The sequence below is a fragment of the Eptatretus burgeri genome, chromosome 4, assembly GCF_056783735.1.
Source record: "Eptatretus burgeri isolate ZD-2024b chromosome 4, Ebu_testis_v1, whole genome shotgun sequence".
In the NCBI taxonomy this organism is placed as follows: Eukaryota; Metazoa; Chordata; class Myxini; order Myxiniformes; family Myxinidae; genus Eptatretus; species Eptatretus burgeri.
The window spans coordinates 106,932,620-106,945,901 of NC_140964.1; the positions used below are offsets into that span (position 1 = coordinate 106,932,620).

At 41.7% G+C, this 13,282-nt stretch overlaps 1 protein-coding gene across 1 annotated transcript in view; it reads right to left on the reverse strand.

Moving 5' to 3' along the window:
• LOC147028846 (carbonic anhydrase 2-like) overlaps nucleotides 1-12,621 on the reverse strand; it is a 59,297-nt gene extending 46,676 nt beyond the window's left edge. Inside the window, exons 1-2 of the mRNA XM_085879617.1 lie at nucleotides 12,560-12,621; nucleotides 2,681-2,848 (exon numbers count right to left, since the gene is read on the reverse strand). Of these exons, the coding sequence (XP_085735743.1) occupies nucleotides 2,681-2,848; nucleotides 12,560-12,617 (226 nt within the window). The 5' untranslated portion in view covers nucleotides 12,618-12,621. The remainder of the gene's footprint in view (nucleotides 1-2,680; nucleotides 2,849-12,559) is intronic.
• Nucleotides 12,622-13,282: the final 661 nt, after the last annotated feature.

Sequence of the window (13,282 nt, forward strand, 5' to 3'; positions counted from 1 at the left end):
CCTATACTTCTCCATCAACATTCTCAAAGCAAACATTGCATCAGTGGTGCTCTTTCCTGGCATAAACCCATATTGCTGCTCACAGATCATCACCTCTCCTCTCAACGTAGCTTCCACTACTCTTTCCCACAACTTCATGGTGTGGCTTAACAACTTTATCCCTCTGTAATTTCCACAGCTCTGCACATCACCCTTATTCTTGAAAATCGGAACCAGTACACTTAATCTCCACTCCTCCGGCATCCTCTCACTTTCCAAGACTTTATTAAACAATCTGGTTAACAACCCCACTGCCATCTCTCCTAAGCACTTCCATGCCTCCACTGGTATACCATCTGGGCCGACCGCCTTTCCACTTTTCATCTTCTTCATAGCAGTCCTCACTTCATCCTTACTGATCCACCCCACTTCCAGATTCACTATCTCCACCTCTTCCAACCTTCTCTCTCTCTCATTTTCTTCATTCATCAGCTCCTCAAAGTACTCCATCCACCTTCTCAACACACTCTCCTCACTCGTCAGCACATTCCCATTTGCGTCCTTTATCACCCGAACGTGCAGCACATCCTTCCCAGCTCGGTCCCTCTGTCTTGCCAATCGGTATAAATCCTTTTCCCCTTCTTTTGTATCCAACTTCTCATACAGCTCGTCATATGCCTTTTCCTTGGCCTTTGCCACCTCTCTTTTTGCCTTTCAACGCCACTCCTTGTACTCTTGCCTACTTTCTTCATCTCTCTGACTATCCCACTTCTTTTTCGCCAACCCCTTCTTCCTTATACTTTCCTGTACTTCCTCATTCCACCACCAAGTCTCCTTATCTTCCTTCCTCTGTCCAGATGTCACACCAAGTACCTTCCTAGCTATCTCCCTCACAACTTCTGCTGTCGTTGCCCAATCATCCCACCCATCTTTACCACCATCCAACGCCTGTCTCACCTCCTCCCTAAATTTCACGCAACAGTCTTCCTCCTTCAGCTTCCACCATCTGGTCCTTGGTTCAGCCCTCACTCTCTTCCTCAACCTCACCTCTAAAGTCATCCTACAGACCACCAATCGATGCTGTCGAGCTACACTCTCCCCTGCCACCACCTTACAGTCACTAATCTCTTTCAGGTTTCATCTCCTACTTAAGATATAATCCACCTGTGTGCACTTTCGTCCACTCTTGTATGTCACCCTGTGTTCCTCCTTCTTCTTGAAATACGTATTTACCACTGCCATTTCCATTCTTTTTGCAAACTCAACCACCATTTGCCCTTCCACATTTCTCTTGTTGAGACCATACCTACCCATCACCTCCTCATCCTCTTTATTCCCTTCCCCAACATGCCCGTTGAAATCTGCTCCAATCACCATTCTTTCATCCTTGGATACACTCTCCACCAGTTCATCTAACTCACTCCAGAAATCTTCTTTATACTCCATCTCACACCCCATACATGGGGCATAAGCACTGATGACATTCATCATCACCCCTTCAATTTCCAACTTCACACTCATCACTCGGTCAGACACTCTCCTCACCTCCAATACCCTCTTGACATAATCTTCCTTCAGGATTACCCCGACACCATTTCTCCTCCCATCCACACCATGGTAGAACAGTTTGAAACCACCTCCAATGCTCCGAAGCCTTACTCCCCATCCACTTGGTCTCTTGTACACACAGTATGTCCACCTTTCTTCTCTTCATCATATCAGCCAACTCTCGCCCTTTGCCAGTCATAGTCCCAACATTCAGAGTTCCAACTCTCATCTGCACACTTCTACCCTTCCCCCTCTCCCACTGCCTCCGGACTCGCCTTCCCCGTCTCCTTCTCCTCCTTCGCCCAGCAGTAGCACAATTTCCACTGGTACCCTGCTCACCACCGGTACCGGTGGCGGTCGTTGGTAACCCGGGCCTCGACCGATCCGGTATGGAAATTCGTTTTGTTGTCCGCATAATGATTTGGCATAGGTTTTTACGCCGGATGTCCTTCCTGACGCAACCCTGGTCGCCTCTTTCGGCACACAGCGATATGGTACACCTATTCTAACCGGGGCATATATATATATATATATATGTATATGTATATATATATATATATATATATATATATATATATATATATATATATATATATATATATATATATTCGATGGAAAACTTCAAAGTCGACCAGTTGTCATTTGACATCACACACACACACACACACACAAAAATTTTCCAGTGTGGTCCAGTTAGGCAAAATATAGTTAAATACTGGACTATGTCACAAAAATAATTTTCAGGTCTGCAGTGTGTTCCAGAAAAAAAATGACCAATATGTGTAAATTTAACATTTTTTGCATTTTATGGCACAAAAACCCTCCCATGTTGTCCAGAAAGGCCAAATATGATTACAGTATATCCCAAGATTAATTTTCAGGTGTGCAGTGTATCCCAGAAAACGTATCACTTTGTTTGGAATTATCATCACTTTAAAATGCCCACCGAAGGTGGGACAAGAATGGCATTCCCACCCAGATTGAGAGAGTGCCGTTGGTGGTATTTTTAATTATCTGACAGTTGCAAAGAGCAATCTAAAACAAGAGGAAATGCATATTCAGGCAAGTGACAATGTATGACATTTTACAAACAAATAAATATCTCCATGAACCTTTCACAGATAATAAATACCTAAACCAGCATATTGCTTACCAGAATGTCCGTTATTTTGGAGGTTCCATGAGCTCGAACTTAGTGTGTCATATCCTGTTAGTGTAATCGGTGGGAATTCTGCAAATGGTCCACGGAAAGAGTCCAGGTCCACAGGAGATTGCCGAAGACCAGCACAGTTTGGATGTCCTGAACTCCAATTGTTCGGGCCTAAAGGAAATTAATCAATGATATCTTCAATGCTTTTGTCATTTTCTTTACCTTACAGAGGTCATGGAACAACCTCAAGATATTTAAAGGTGAGGAGGATCATATTGGTCCAGTTCCTCTTGTTACAATTAAACAGTTCATGTTACAAACAGTTATTAACCTACTGGCCACAAACCGGGGGATCCTTTAATTAACCCAACATTTTCTGTACCCTATGTACACCTTTGTACACCAGGAGGGATTTAAATTGGTCATATGTTTAACCATCTCGCTTCTCAGACATTTAATTTACTTTTTGTAAAATATTTTACGTCCTTCAGTTACACAAATTTTACTCTGATCTATTGCTCAAACATTTTACTGTACTTACATCTGTTTCCGCAATAAAATTAAAATGGTTCTAAGAATACTTGAGGTGAATCTGGCCTCCTGACTTTAAAAAAAACAAAGAAGCAGATAAAAGATCTTGATCAAAGTCGACCAATCACGACTCTCACCATAATTGAGGGGAGCAAAAAGGATCAAACATCAAATCAAATTTCGGTTTAATTCCCGAATATGCCGAACAAGTCTAAGAACTAAGAAAAGTTCAGTTCCTTCAGAATTAAAAGAAAATGGAATGGTGTTGATGATAAAATATAAAACTAAGAGTGATCGTAAGAAAAAAAAATCACCTAATGAATGGAAGAGGCAGATTGTATAAAAAATAAATAATGTATTATCATAATTAACAGTATAGTAATCTAAAGATGAACATTCAACAACTGAATCATCTTACTATAATTCACCGTCTGTCTGTCTGTCTGTCTGTTCCCAGGAACGGCAAAAACAGCTGAACCGATCGCAACCATTTTTTGGGTGTGTAATCCTGGGACCCCTTGGAGTAAAATAGGCTTGACGGGAGCCGTCAAGGGGGTCATGTTATTATATTTATGCCTATTTTACTCCAAGGGGTCCCAGGATTACACACCCACAAAATGGTTGCGATCGGTTCAGCCGTTTTTGCAGTACATGGTAACAGACAGACGGTGAATTATAGTATGATGTGCAACTGTTGAGAATGTCTTCAGGATGGTGGAAGGTATGTATGGGGGAATGAAGGGAAAAGTTTTCGTTGGACCTGGAATGTTGGAGAACTTCCACATGAACTTGGGTTTGAGGCAGGAAAGTGTACTCAGATGATGTCATGTATTGCGTGGATATTGAATTGGGAAGGAGTGGTGTACAAGAAGTAGAGGTACATTCAAGTTACACCACCCCCATGCCAAATACATAAATAACAAATCCTCCTGCGCAACATTGAAGGGGTGCGTAAGGCGCCCGGCAATGCTGCTGTGCAGCATATGGAGACGGAATTTGGAGGGAGCAGTGTATCAATGTACATTGTACAAATAGTATCAAACAAGAGTATCAAGAGATTCGGGCCTAATCAAAGATATTGCCCAGATGAGAAAGAAAATAAATAAGTAATTAATAAATCGATAATAATTAAGTAATGAATTAATAAATTGATTAATCAAAAAATACAAAAAATAGTTTTTCTCCAAAGTACATCTTCACTTTTGTCGCCAAATTTCAGCTTCCGAGCTCAAAGAATCGCCCAGACAAGCAAACAAACAGAGTAAACACCAAGTACTCCCTTCCTTTGGTGTCTGGAGATGATGTCATGCATCGCCTGGCTCTGGAATTAGGAAGGACTGTCGACAGCATCAACAACAGGGGCTGCAAGTCTGCGAGACCAACTGAGTGAGGAGGATTGCAAGATGGAAGAGGATGGAGAGGAGAACGACGGACGAATTGAGGGAGGAGATCGTGTGCAGATTTGATTTAATGGTTAGGGTGGTGGCTTGGGATCCTTGGATCCTGAGTTCAAATCCTGCCTGCCATTGAATTAATATCAGGTGGGGTTGACTCAGCCTGTCATCCTTCCAAGATCGGCAAAATGAGTACCAGCTTGCTGGGATTATTGAACCATTTTGAGTATCCTGCGTTGGAGTGGCAGCACGTCCAGGATTGTGCCCAATAGCCCAGGAGACTGCTTCGGCACCACCGACGCTCTGTACAGGTTCTGGTCCAATGGATGGATGCATCTTATGCAGGTGAGCTTGAGAGGGGAATTGGTAAAGAGCCGGCTGAAATGGGCAGAGCACCTGGTGCGGATGGAGTAAGATAGACTTTCAAAGAGAGCTGATGTGTTGAAAGAGGGAGGCAGGAGAAAAAGGGGTAGACTGAAGTTGAGATAGTAGGAATGGGTGAAGAGGGATGTTAGAAAGATGTAGGAGGATGCAAAAATGTGGCAAAGATAAAGAGGTGGAAAAGTAGAAAGAGGTGGCTAATGACAGAGGGCAATGGAGGAGTGATGTGGACAGAGCAAAGCAGCACTCAATACCAGTCAGCCTCACCCCATAAAAAGGGATTTTGAGAAAAAATACACAATATCAAATCTCTTGGAATAGCAGGAACTATTCATGAGAAAAATCCTTCAAAAGATTGTGTTGGTGGGTTATGATATCTTTTTCAAAAGTGAAAATAAGTTAATCAAGTCGTGGTACATTCAAAGTACACCGACCCCATGCAAGATAAATAAATAACAAATCCTCCAGCGTGCGACATCGCTGGGGCACCTTTTGCGCCCGGCAATGCCACTGTGCAGCAGATGCAGACTGAATTGGGAGGAAGTAAAGTACAATAATTGATCAACTGCATAATTAAAATATATAAATAATAATCATAAAATAATTAATTTCTCAATCAATTGCCGAATGGCATACGTAAACCACCACGGGTTCAACAAAATTTGTAATTAAAAAAAAATTAATTAATTAATCGAAAAATTAATAATTAATCGATCCATTGATTCATCAATAAATCAAAAATACTCTTTATAGCCAAATCACTTGGTCACTGTTATGTCCAAATTTTGACTTCCTCGCTCAAAATATGCCTGAAATATTGCCACAATGAGAAATAAAATAGGTAATTAATAAATCGATAATAATTAAGTAATTTATCAAGTAATTGATTCATCAAAAAATATCCTTTTTGCCAAAGTACTTCTTCACTTTTGTCCCCAAATTTCAGCTTCCAAGCTCAAAGGATGGCTCAGATATCGCCTGGACAAACAAACAAGAAAAAGATGTCGTGCAGAGCACGATACTTGCAAAATCTACCGCCCTCTCCAAAGGTTGCCATGGATACATCAAATTGTCCATTTCATCTCTCTATAATTCCAGCAATCTCTGTGTGTGTGCCTGTCTGTCTGTCTGTGACCGCTGTTTCTCGACAACCACTGGTCCGATCTAATTGAAACTTGCCAGGTATATTGCTGGGGACCCGAGTATGTGCCTTTTCAAGGTTTGATATTAATCTGACAAGTGGTTCCCAAGTTATGGCCATTTATTTACCAAACCAATGACAGGACACGGTGCTATGACATCACAATTGACGTCCCAATTCTTCTTCTTCTTCTTCTTTTTTTTTGCACGTACGGCCACGCACGTACGGGCCCGCACTAGTTAAGATTAAAATTGACAAACTTAATCAAAGCTCAGGTCAATGGGAAGGAAATTGATTACTTTTCAGATTGAAATTGATGATTTTAGAAGTTTGACCTTGAGTTGAGCTTTTTACCTCAAAAATAGTTGGTTTCCAAATACAGTGATGCACTTTGCAATTGCTGCTTAATTTTCAGGTTAATCAGATGTAAATTGATGATCTTTCAGTTGAAAATTGATGATTTTAGAAGTTTGTCCTTGAGTTGACCTTTGACGTTTTAACCTCAAAAATAGTAGGTTTCCCAATTAAGTGATGCACTATGCAAATATTGTTCAAATTTCAAGTCAATCGGATGAAAAATGATGATTTTAGAAATTGGACCTCAAGATGACCTTTAGCCTCAAAATCAATTGGCTTCTCAGTTAAGACTACCTCTACAGCTTCGTCAAGTTTCATGACGATTATTTTAAAATTCTGACTTGCAGGTGATAAACAAACAGACAGACAGAAAAACAAAATTGACTGATCAATATACTTGAAGAAGCTTCGATTTTGTAAATAGCAAACAAACAAACAAGCAGATGTTATGCAGAGCACAATACATGAAAAATCTATAAATCAAATTTGACCTCAAAAATAATTGGTGGTTGAACTAAATGACCAAATATGAAACTCCTCTTCAAATTTTAAGTCATTTGGATGAAAATTGATAATTTTAGAAATTCGGCCTGTATTATCCTTTTGGCCTATATTGACCTCAAAAATAATTGACTGGTTGAATTCAGTGACCCGAAATATTTATCCTCTTCAAATTTCAAGTCAATCGGATGAAAATTGAGGATTTTAGAAATACCACCTTAGTTGTCAACCTTTGGCCCATGTTGACCTCAAAAATAATTGGTTGGTTTAATTCATTGACCTGAAATATAAGGCCTCTTCAAATTTCAAGTCAATCCGATGAAAATTGAGGATTTTAGAAATCTCACCTAAAATGTTGACCTTTGGCCTATGTTGATGTTCTGACCTCTTGACCTCAAAAGTAATAGGCTTCTTCCTTATGACAAACTTTACCATGTGGTGAAGTTTCGTTAAGATCGGTTTAAAATAGTGACCTGTAGGCGATAAACAGACAGACAAACATGCAGACAAGCCGGTAGGCGGCGATGGGTCACCGAGCATGGAAACTATAAGATATAGAGCAAAATGGATGTCATATATCGGATAGGGAATCACCTTACGATTATGCATATCAAATCTCATCCAGTTCCATCTTCTGATGACTATTCGGTATCCATTTGAATGAAAAGTACCAAAAATGCGGTTTGAAATCGGAAATCCCCAAAGTTCGAGGGGGTGCTGTGGGTGAACAAAGATCGAAATCGAAAATCCGGCTCCATCGTTTGTGCACAATGTATACCGGATAATTTGTGTGAATTTTCATGACCATCCGACTATAACCCTAGGAGGAGTAGCATTTGGCGCGAAGGCACCTCCAGCTCTCGCATATTATCGAGTTTTGCACTAATTGACCCCGAAGCGAAATCGGTCAATATGTCCTGAGGCAAAGTTGTAGTACTCATTGAGTACCATGAACTTGAAAAAGTTTCATTCGTATTGATGCACTCACCTGGTCGCTAGGGGGTCTTCAATTTTCGCCAATTTCCGTGCATACCCTAATTGTAGGGGGCGCTGCGGGTAAAGTATTCCATATATCACAAAAACCGGAATATATTTGATAGAGCATCACCTGTAGATCATTCGTGCCAAATTTCATAACCCTATGTGGGATAATGCCTTTCGGAATTGATTTCGCGTGAACGGTACCGATTTTGAAGGTTTTTCGGTTGTTGCTAGGGAACCAAAGCGTCCCTAGCAACCATCACAATTTCCAAAGCACGAGGTCATAAGATGTACCTACCACCCGAGTTTGGTCAAAATCCGCCCACGTTTACTACCAATTATGCTGATGACAAACGAACAAACATCCAAACAAACAGACAGAATTACTGACAATCAGGGTCACCTATTTCAGCGACCCAACAGACAGACAGACAAACAAAATCGACTAACCAAGAAACTTGAAAAATCTTCGATTTTGCAACTAACAAATGGAGTGAAAACTGAGTACTCCCTTCATTCAGCGCCCGGCGATGGTGTCATGCATCACTTGCATACAGAATTGGGAAGGAGCGGTGTACAATTAATGGGGGACCATCATGGTGTTATACGACATCATTCAAAACGGAATTGGACAATAAATATCGACAAATCTAACAAATCTTCAACCTGAAATGTACTTTAGTCTCCCTATTATTGATAACACAGGGATTGCACTTGTGATGTCATGCATGGCCAGTGTATGTGTAGTTTGGTTATTATTTATTGAAATACCACTGAGTCTGGGAGGTCAGCGGTTCAAACCCTCGGCTGAGTCATACCAAATACTTAAAAAAATGGTACGTGCTGCTTCCTTGCTTGGCGTTCAGTATTTAAAAGCATAAGAGCATGGACAATCCCCATAGGTTTGGAGATTCCTCCTTTGGAAATGCCCCGCTGATTGTGGGGAGAAAGGCCACACCATTGTTGTGATGTTGCTGGTACCCAGAGTTCTCCAGGAAGTGACGTTGCTGATACCACGGGAAGTTCAGTGGCTGTGTTTGTCTCGTCTAACAGTCTTGTGATAAGAGAGAGAGAGACAGAGACAGAGACAGAGACAGAGACAGAGACAGAGACAGAGACAGAGACAGAGACAGAGACAGAGACAGAGACAGAGACAGAGAGAGAGAGAGAGAGAGAGAGAGAGAGAGAGAGAGAGAGAGAGAGAGAGAGAGAGAGAGAGAGAGAGAGAGAGAGAGAGAGAGAGATATTACAATTCTCTTTATTCATTCTAATTCTTGCTTTTTCTTCTTTCATCTCTTTTACTCTATTTTGTTATCTATCTTTATCATGAGAAGTGAAACCTTACAGAATTTTTTTTCTGTAAGGCTCACTTGGCTGTGCCTGGATGGGTTTGAGGGTAGGGGGAGCAGGGGCTGAAACAAGAATCCTGTCCAGGTTCCTCCTGATGACTCCATCTTTGCTCTTTACTTCTTTGAGTTCCTTCTTGGTCTTCCATTTCATGAGCTCCACCAAAAGCCTGAGATAATTTATATACTAGCGAGGTACCCTTTCCACGCATGGGAGGGGGCTGGACAGCCGGTTCCTGAAAGACTTGGGCAAAAAACTTACTGCAGCTGACCCCGACCGAAGTAAGGCGGGTAACACTTCGATGATGTTACAATGGCGAAACTGCAAATATCGAATCCGCGAATGTCACCAGTGTAAACCCTCACAACATGATTTTTTTTTAACTCTGCCTTTAACTCAATCTCTTTATATTTTCATCCCAAACATAATCATTCCAATCAAAAATTAATACTATACATTTAAAAGAGACAAAATACAAACACTCGCGAGATAAACAGGTATCGACGCCGTCCTCACGTGACAACCAATAGAGCCGAATCAGCGAGCAAGAAAGGGCGGATACAAGACACTTCGTCAGAATCGAAAATTATAATCGTAATTGTATTGAGGAATTTATTAAAAAAAAACAACCTCCCACCCACCTTAGGACATCCGCTGGGACCCCAAAACGTTCCACAGAAGGTTTGGTAGGGCTAGCCCCAAAACTGAGGGAGGGAGAAGTTCAGGGTCGGACGGACACTCCTGCTTTGTAATATACTAGTGGGGCATAGACATGTATGACGTTTGGATCATGCACAGGGGCGAGGGGTGGGAGCGGGTGTAGAGTGAATTACTTCCACCTTGACTTGATTGACTTGACTTGAGAAGGGGGGAGAGGATCGTGCACATGGGAGAGGAGGGAGGTAGGGGGAGAGGAGGGAGGTAGGGGAGAGGAGGGAGGTAGGGGAGAGGAGGGAGGTAGGGGATGAGAATTGGGAGAGGGTTTGGAGTGACTTACTTCTGTCTTGAGAGGGGGGAGAACCTGCCTTGACTGACATATAAAATACACTTCACTTCACAAATTAATAATTCCTTAAAACCAAACGTTATAAATAAATATTGGATTCCATCGTTAGTCCTCATATTCCATTTACTACGAACAAAGTTTTTCGAAGTATAGTTCAATTATATACTTGGAAAAGACTTATCACTCGCCTGAAATAAAGTCTTTATATTTACGAGTACGTGCCTGTAAAAAAAAAACCTTCAAACTGCGAGCAAGAAACAACAACCACACAGGCAGTTTCTTCGCTCTCGCGTGCCCGTACGTGCGTGGCCCAGAAGTTCGCATATCGCAGTTACGATTATTCGCAATCTAGTTTTAATGGCCAATTATTCAATTAGCGCCAACGTATTTTGCCTTTTCGCAATGTCATCGCAAGGAAAAACACAAAGAGAAGAGAAGAGAGAATAATAAAAAAAACGTATGTGTAAAAAAAAAAAAATACTTCCTGGTTCGGAGCATTCCAGCTCACTCTCATGTTGCCAAAATTTATGCACCGTCTAATATGAAAAGGATCATAACGGGGCATTGTGTTTATCTATAAATGCGCATAAGTAATCGAGAAATTACTAGCATACATTAAGTCATCACCATCTGGAAGTCCGTACGCTGTAACCCGTAATGGCGAACGCGGCTGAGGTTATCTTCCCCCATCGGCCACGTCCACGCAGCAACGTGTCCTGTCATTGGTTGGCAAATAAATGGCCATAACTTGGGAAGCACTTGTCCGATTAAGATCAAACTTTGAAAAGTCACATCCTCAGGCCCCAGCAATGTAGTTGGCAAGTTTCATTTAGATCGGACCAGTAGTTGTCGAGAAACAGCGGTCACACACACACACACACACACACACACACACACACACACACACACACACACACACACACACACACACACACACACACACACACACACACACACACACACACACATTGCTGGAATTATAGATAGATATACCCCGGGAACATGAAAAATATAATGAGATGACAGTTCGATCCCGAACTATAGTTTTCCCTTACAGGGAACCATACCCTCACTCTTATACTCCCCCTCCTTCCTCTCCCTCTCCCCTTTTCCTCCCCCTGTTTCCTTTCCCTCTCACTGTACCCTTTTCATCCCCTCCTTCCTTTCCCTCTCCCTGTCCACTTTTCCTCCCCCTGTTTCCTCTCCCTCTCCCTGTCCCCTTTTCCTCCCCATCCTTCCTTTCCCTCTCACTGTCCCCTTTTCCTCCCCTCCTTCCTTTCCCTCTCCCTGTCCCCTTTTCCTCCCCCTGTTTCCTCTCCCTGCCGCCTTTTCCTCCCCCTCCTTCCTATTCCTCTCACTGTCCCCTTTTCCTCCCCGTGTTTCCTCTCCCTATCCCCTTCCCCCCTCGTTTACTTTCCCTCTCCCCTCCCCCCGTTTCCTTTCCCTCTCCCTGTCCCCTTTTCCTCTCCTTGTCCCCTTTTCATCCCCCTGTCCCCTTTCTCTCCCCCTGTTCTCTCTCCCTCCCCCTGTTCCCTCTTCCTGTCCCCTCTCCCTCCCCCTGTTACCTCTCCCTCCCCCTGTTCCCTCTCCTTCCCTCCGTTTCCTCTCCCTCCCACTGTCCTCCCCTTCCCCTCCCCACATCACGTCTGAACAGATACATTCAAAATGGGTATTAGAATTCATTTTTGTCTCAAAACACCAATATTTCTCTGATTTTTCTCACCTTTTGCTGCAAATGAAACTAAATCCATCTTAGCAACTCCTAAAAAATAAAATCAGATGGTGAATTCGAGTGAAGACATCGCCGTGAGGGAGTCTGAATTTAGTTTATATTACAAGCCTTAATTTCACTGAAAATGCATTTTTAAACTGAGTATTAAACCATCTTAGCGACCATGAAAAATGAAATCTGATATTGAATTAGAGTTAATATAAAGCTGCAAGAGAGTAAGAAAGTGCGAGCCTTACAAAATAGAATATCGGCAGCAAACAAAATGGCGGCGATTTGATTTTGAAGCCACGCCCTAAATAGGGGAAGCCCCGCCCTGAATAGGGGAAGCCCCGCCCTGAACCAGGAAGCTCCTCCTCAAACGGACAGACAGACTGACAGGCAGAGATTATATATCGGTAGAAATGATAGAATGATAGATAGATATTAAAATAATTAATTCACCTTCACAAAGGCATTGTTGCAATGAGCACTTGCTGTAAGTGTTATGAGGGTGTATTTTTGCAGTACATACCACATGCTTTTTCTGAATCATAGCACCAATGGGTTTCTCCTGTGAGTTGTGAAACCATAGAAAGGAAAATAATTAGAGCACACAACAATACTAATAAGGCCAGATTTTACTCTAATGAATATTCAACTTGACCATCATGAATTGTATACCATTTCTATTTAGTTAAATATATTTATGAATTTTGCACCATAAATCATGCATACTGTGACAAAAAATATGGCCCGTGGACCCGGTTAGTTCCGACTTCATCGATATTGGATATATTCATTAACATTCATTGTTTTTATTCCGGCCCTAATGAACATAATACTCATTAAGACTCGTTATCTTTCTTCCTGGGCAAAAATTCAGAAAAAAAAAACGTTTCGATAAGGTGTAGACATTGTTCCATGGATACCATACAAAAAGCAAAAACTATGAATACTCTTGGAGTTTTAAGACTTTGAAGATTAATTGGTCCAAATGAACTTCATACTCATTAAGACTCATTATCTTTCCTCCTGGACAAGAATTCGGAAAAAAACGCTCAGGCAAGCTGTAGATAGTGTTCCATAGAACCATTATTACCAAAGCAGAAGCAAAAACTATAAATAGTCTACGAGTTTTAGGACTTTGAAGATTAATTGATAAGACTAATCAACGAAGTCAATTGGTGACAAATCTGAAATTTTATTGCAGGAAGTTCTGCGGCATCTCCCCAAGTATCATCGCTCCGAGTTTCAA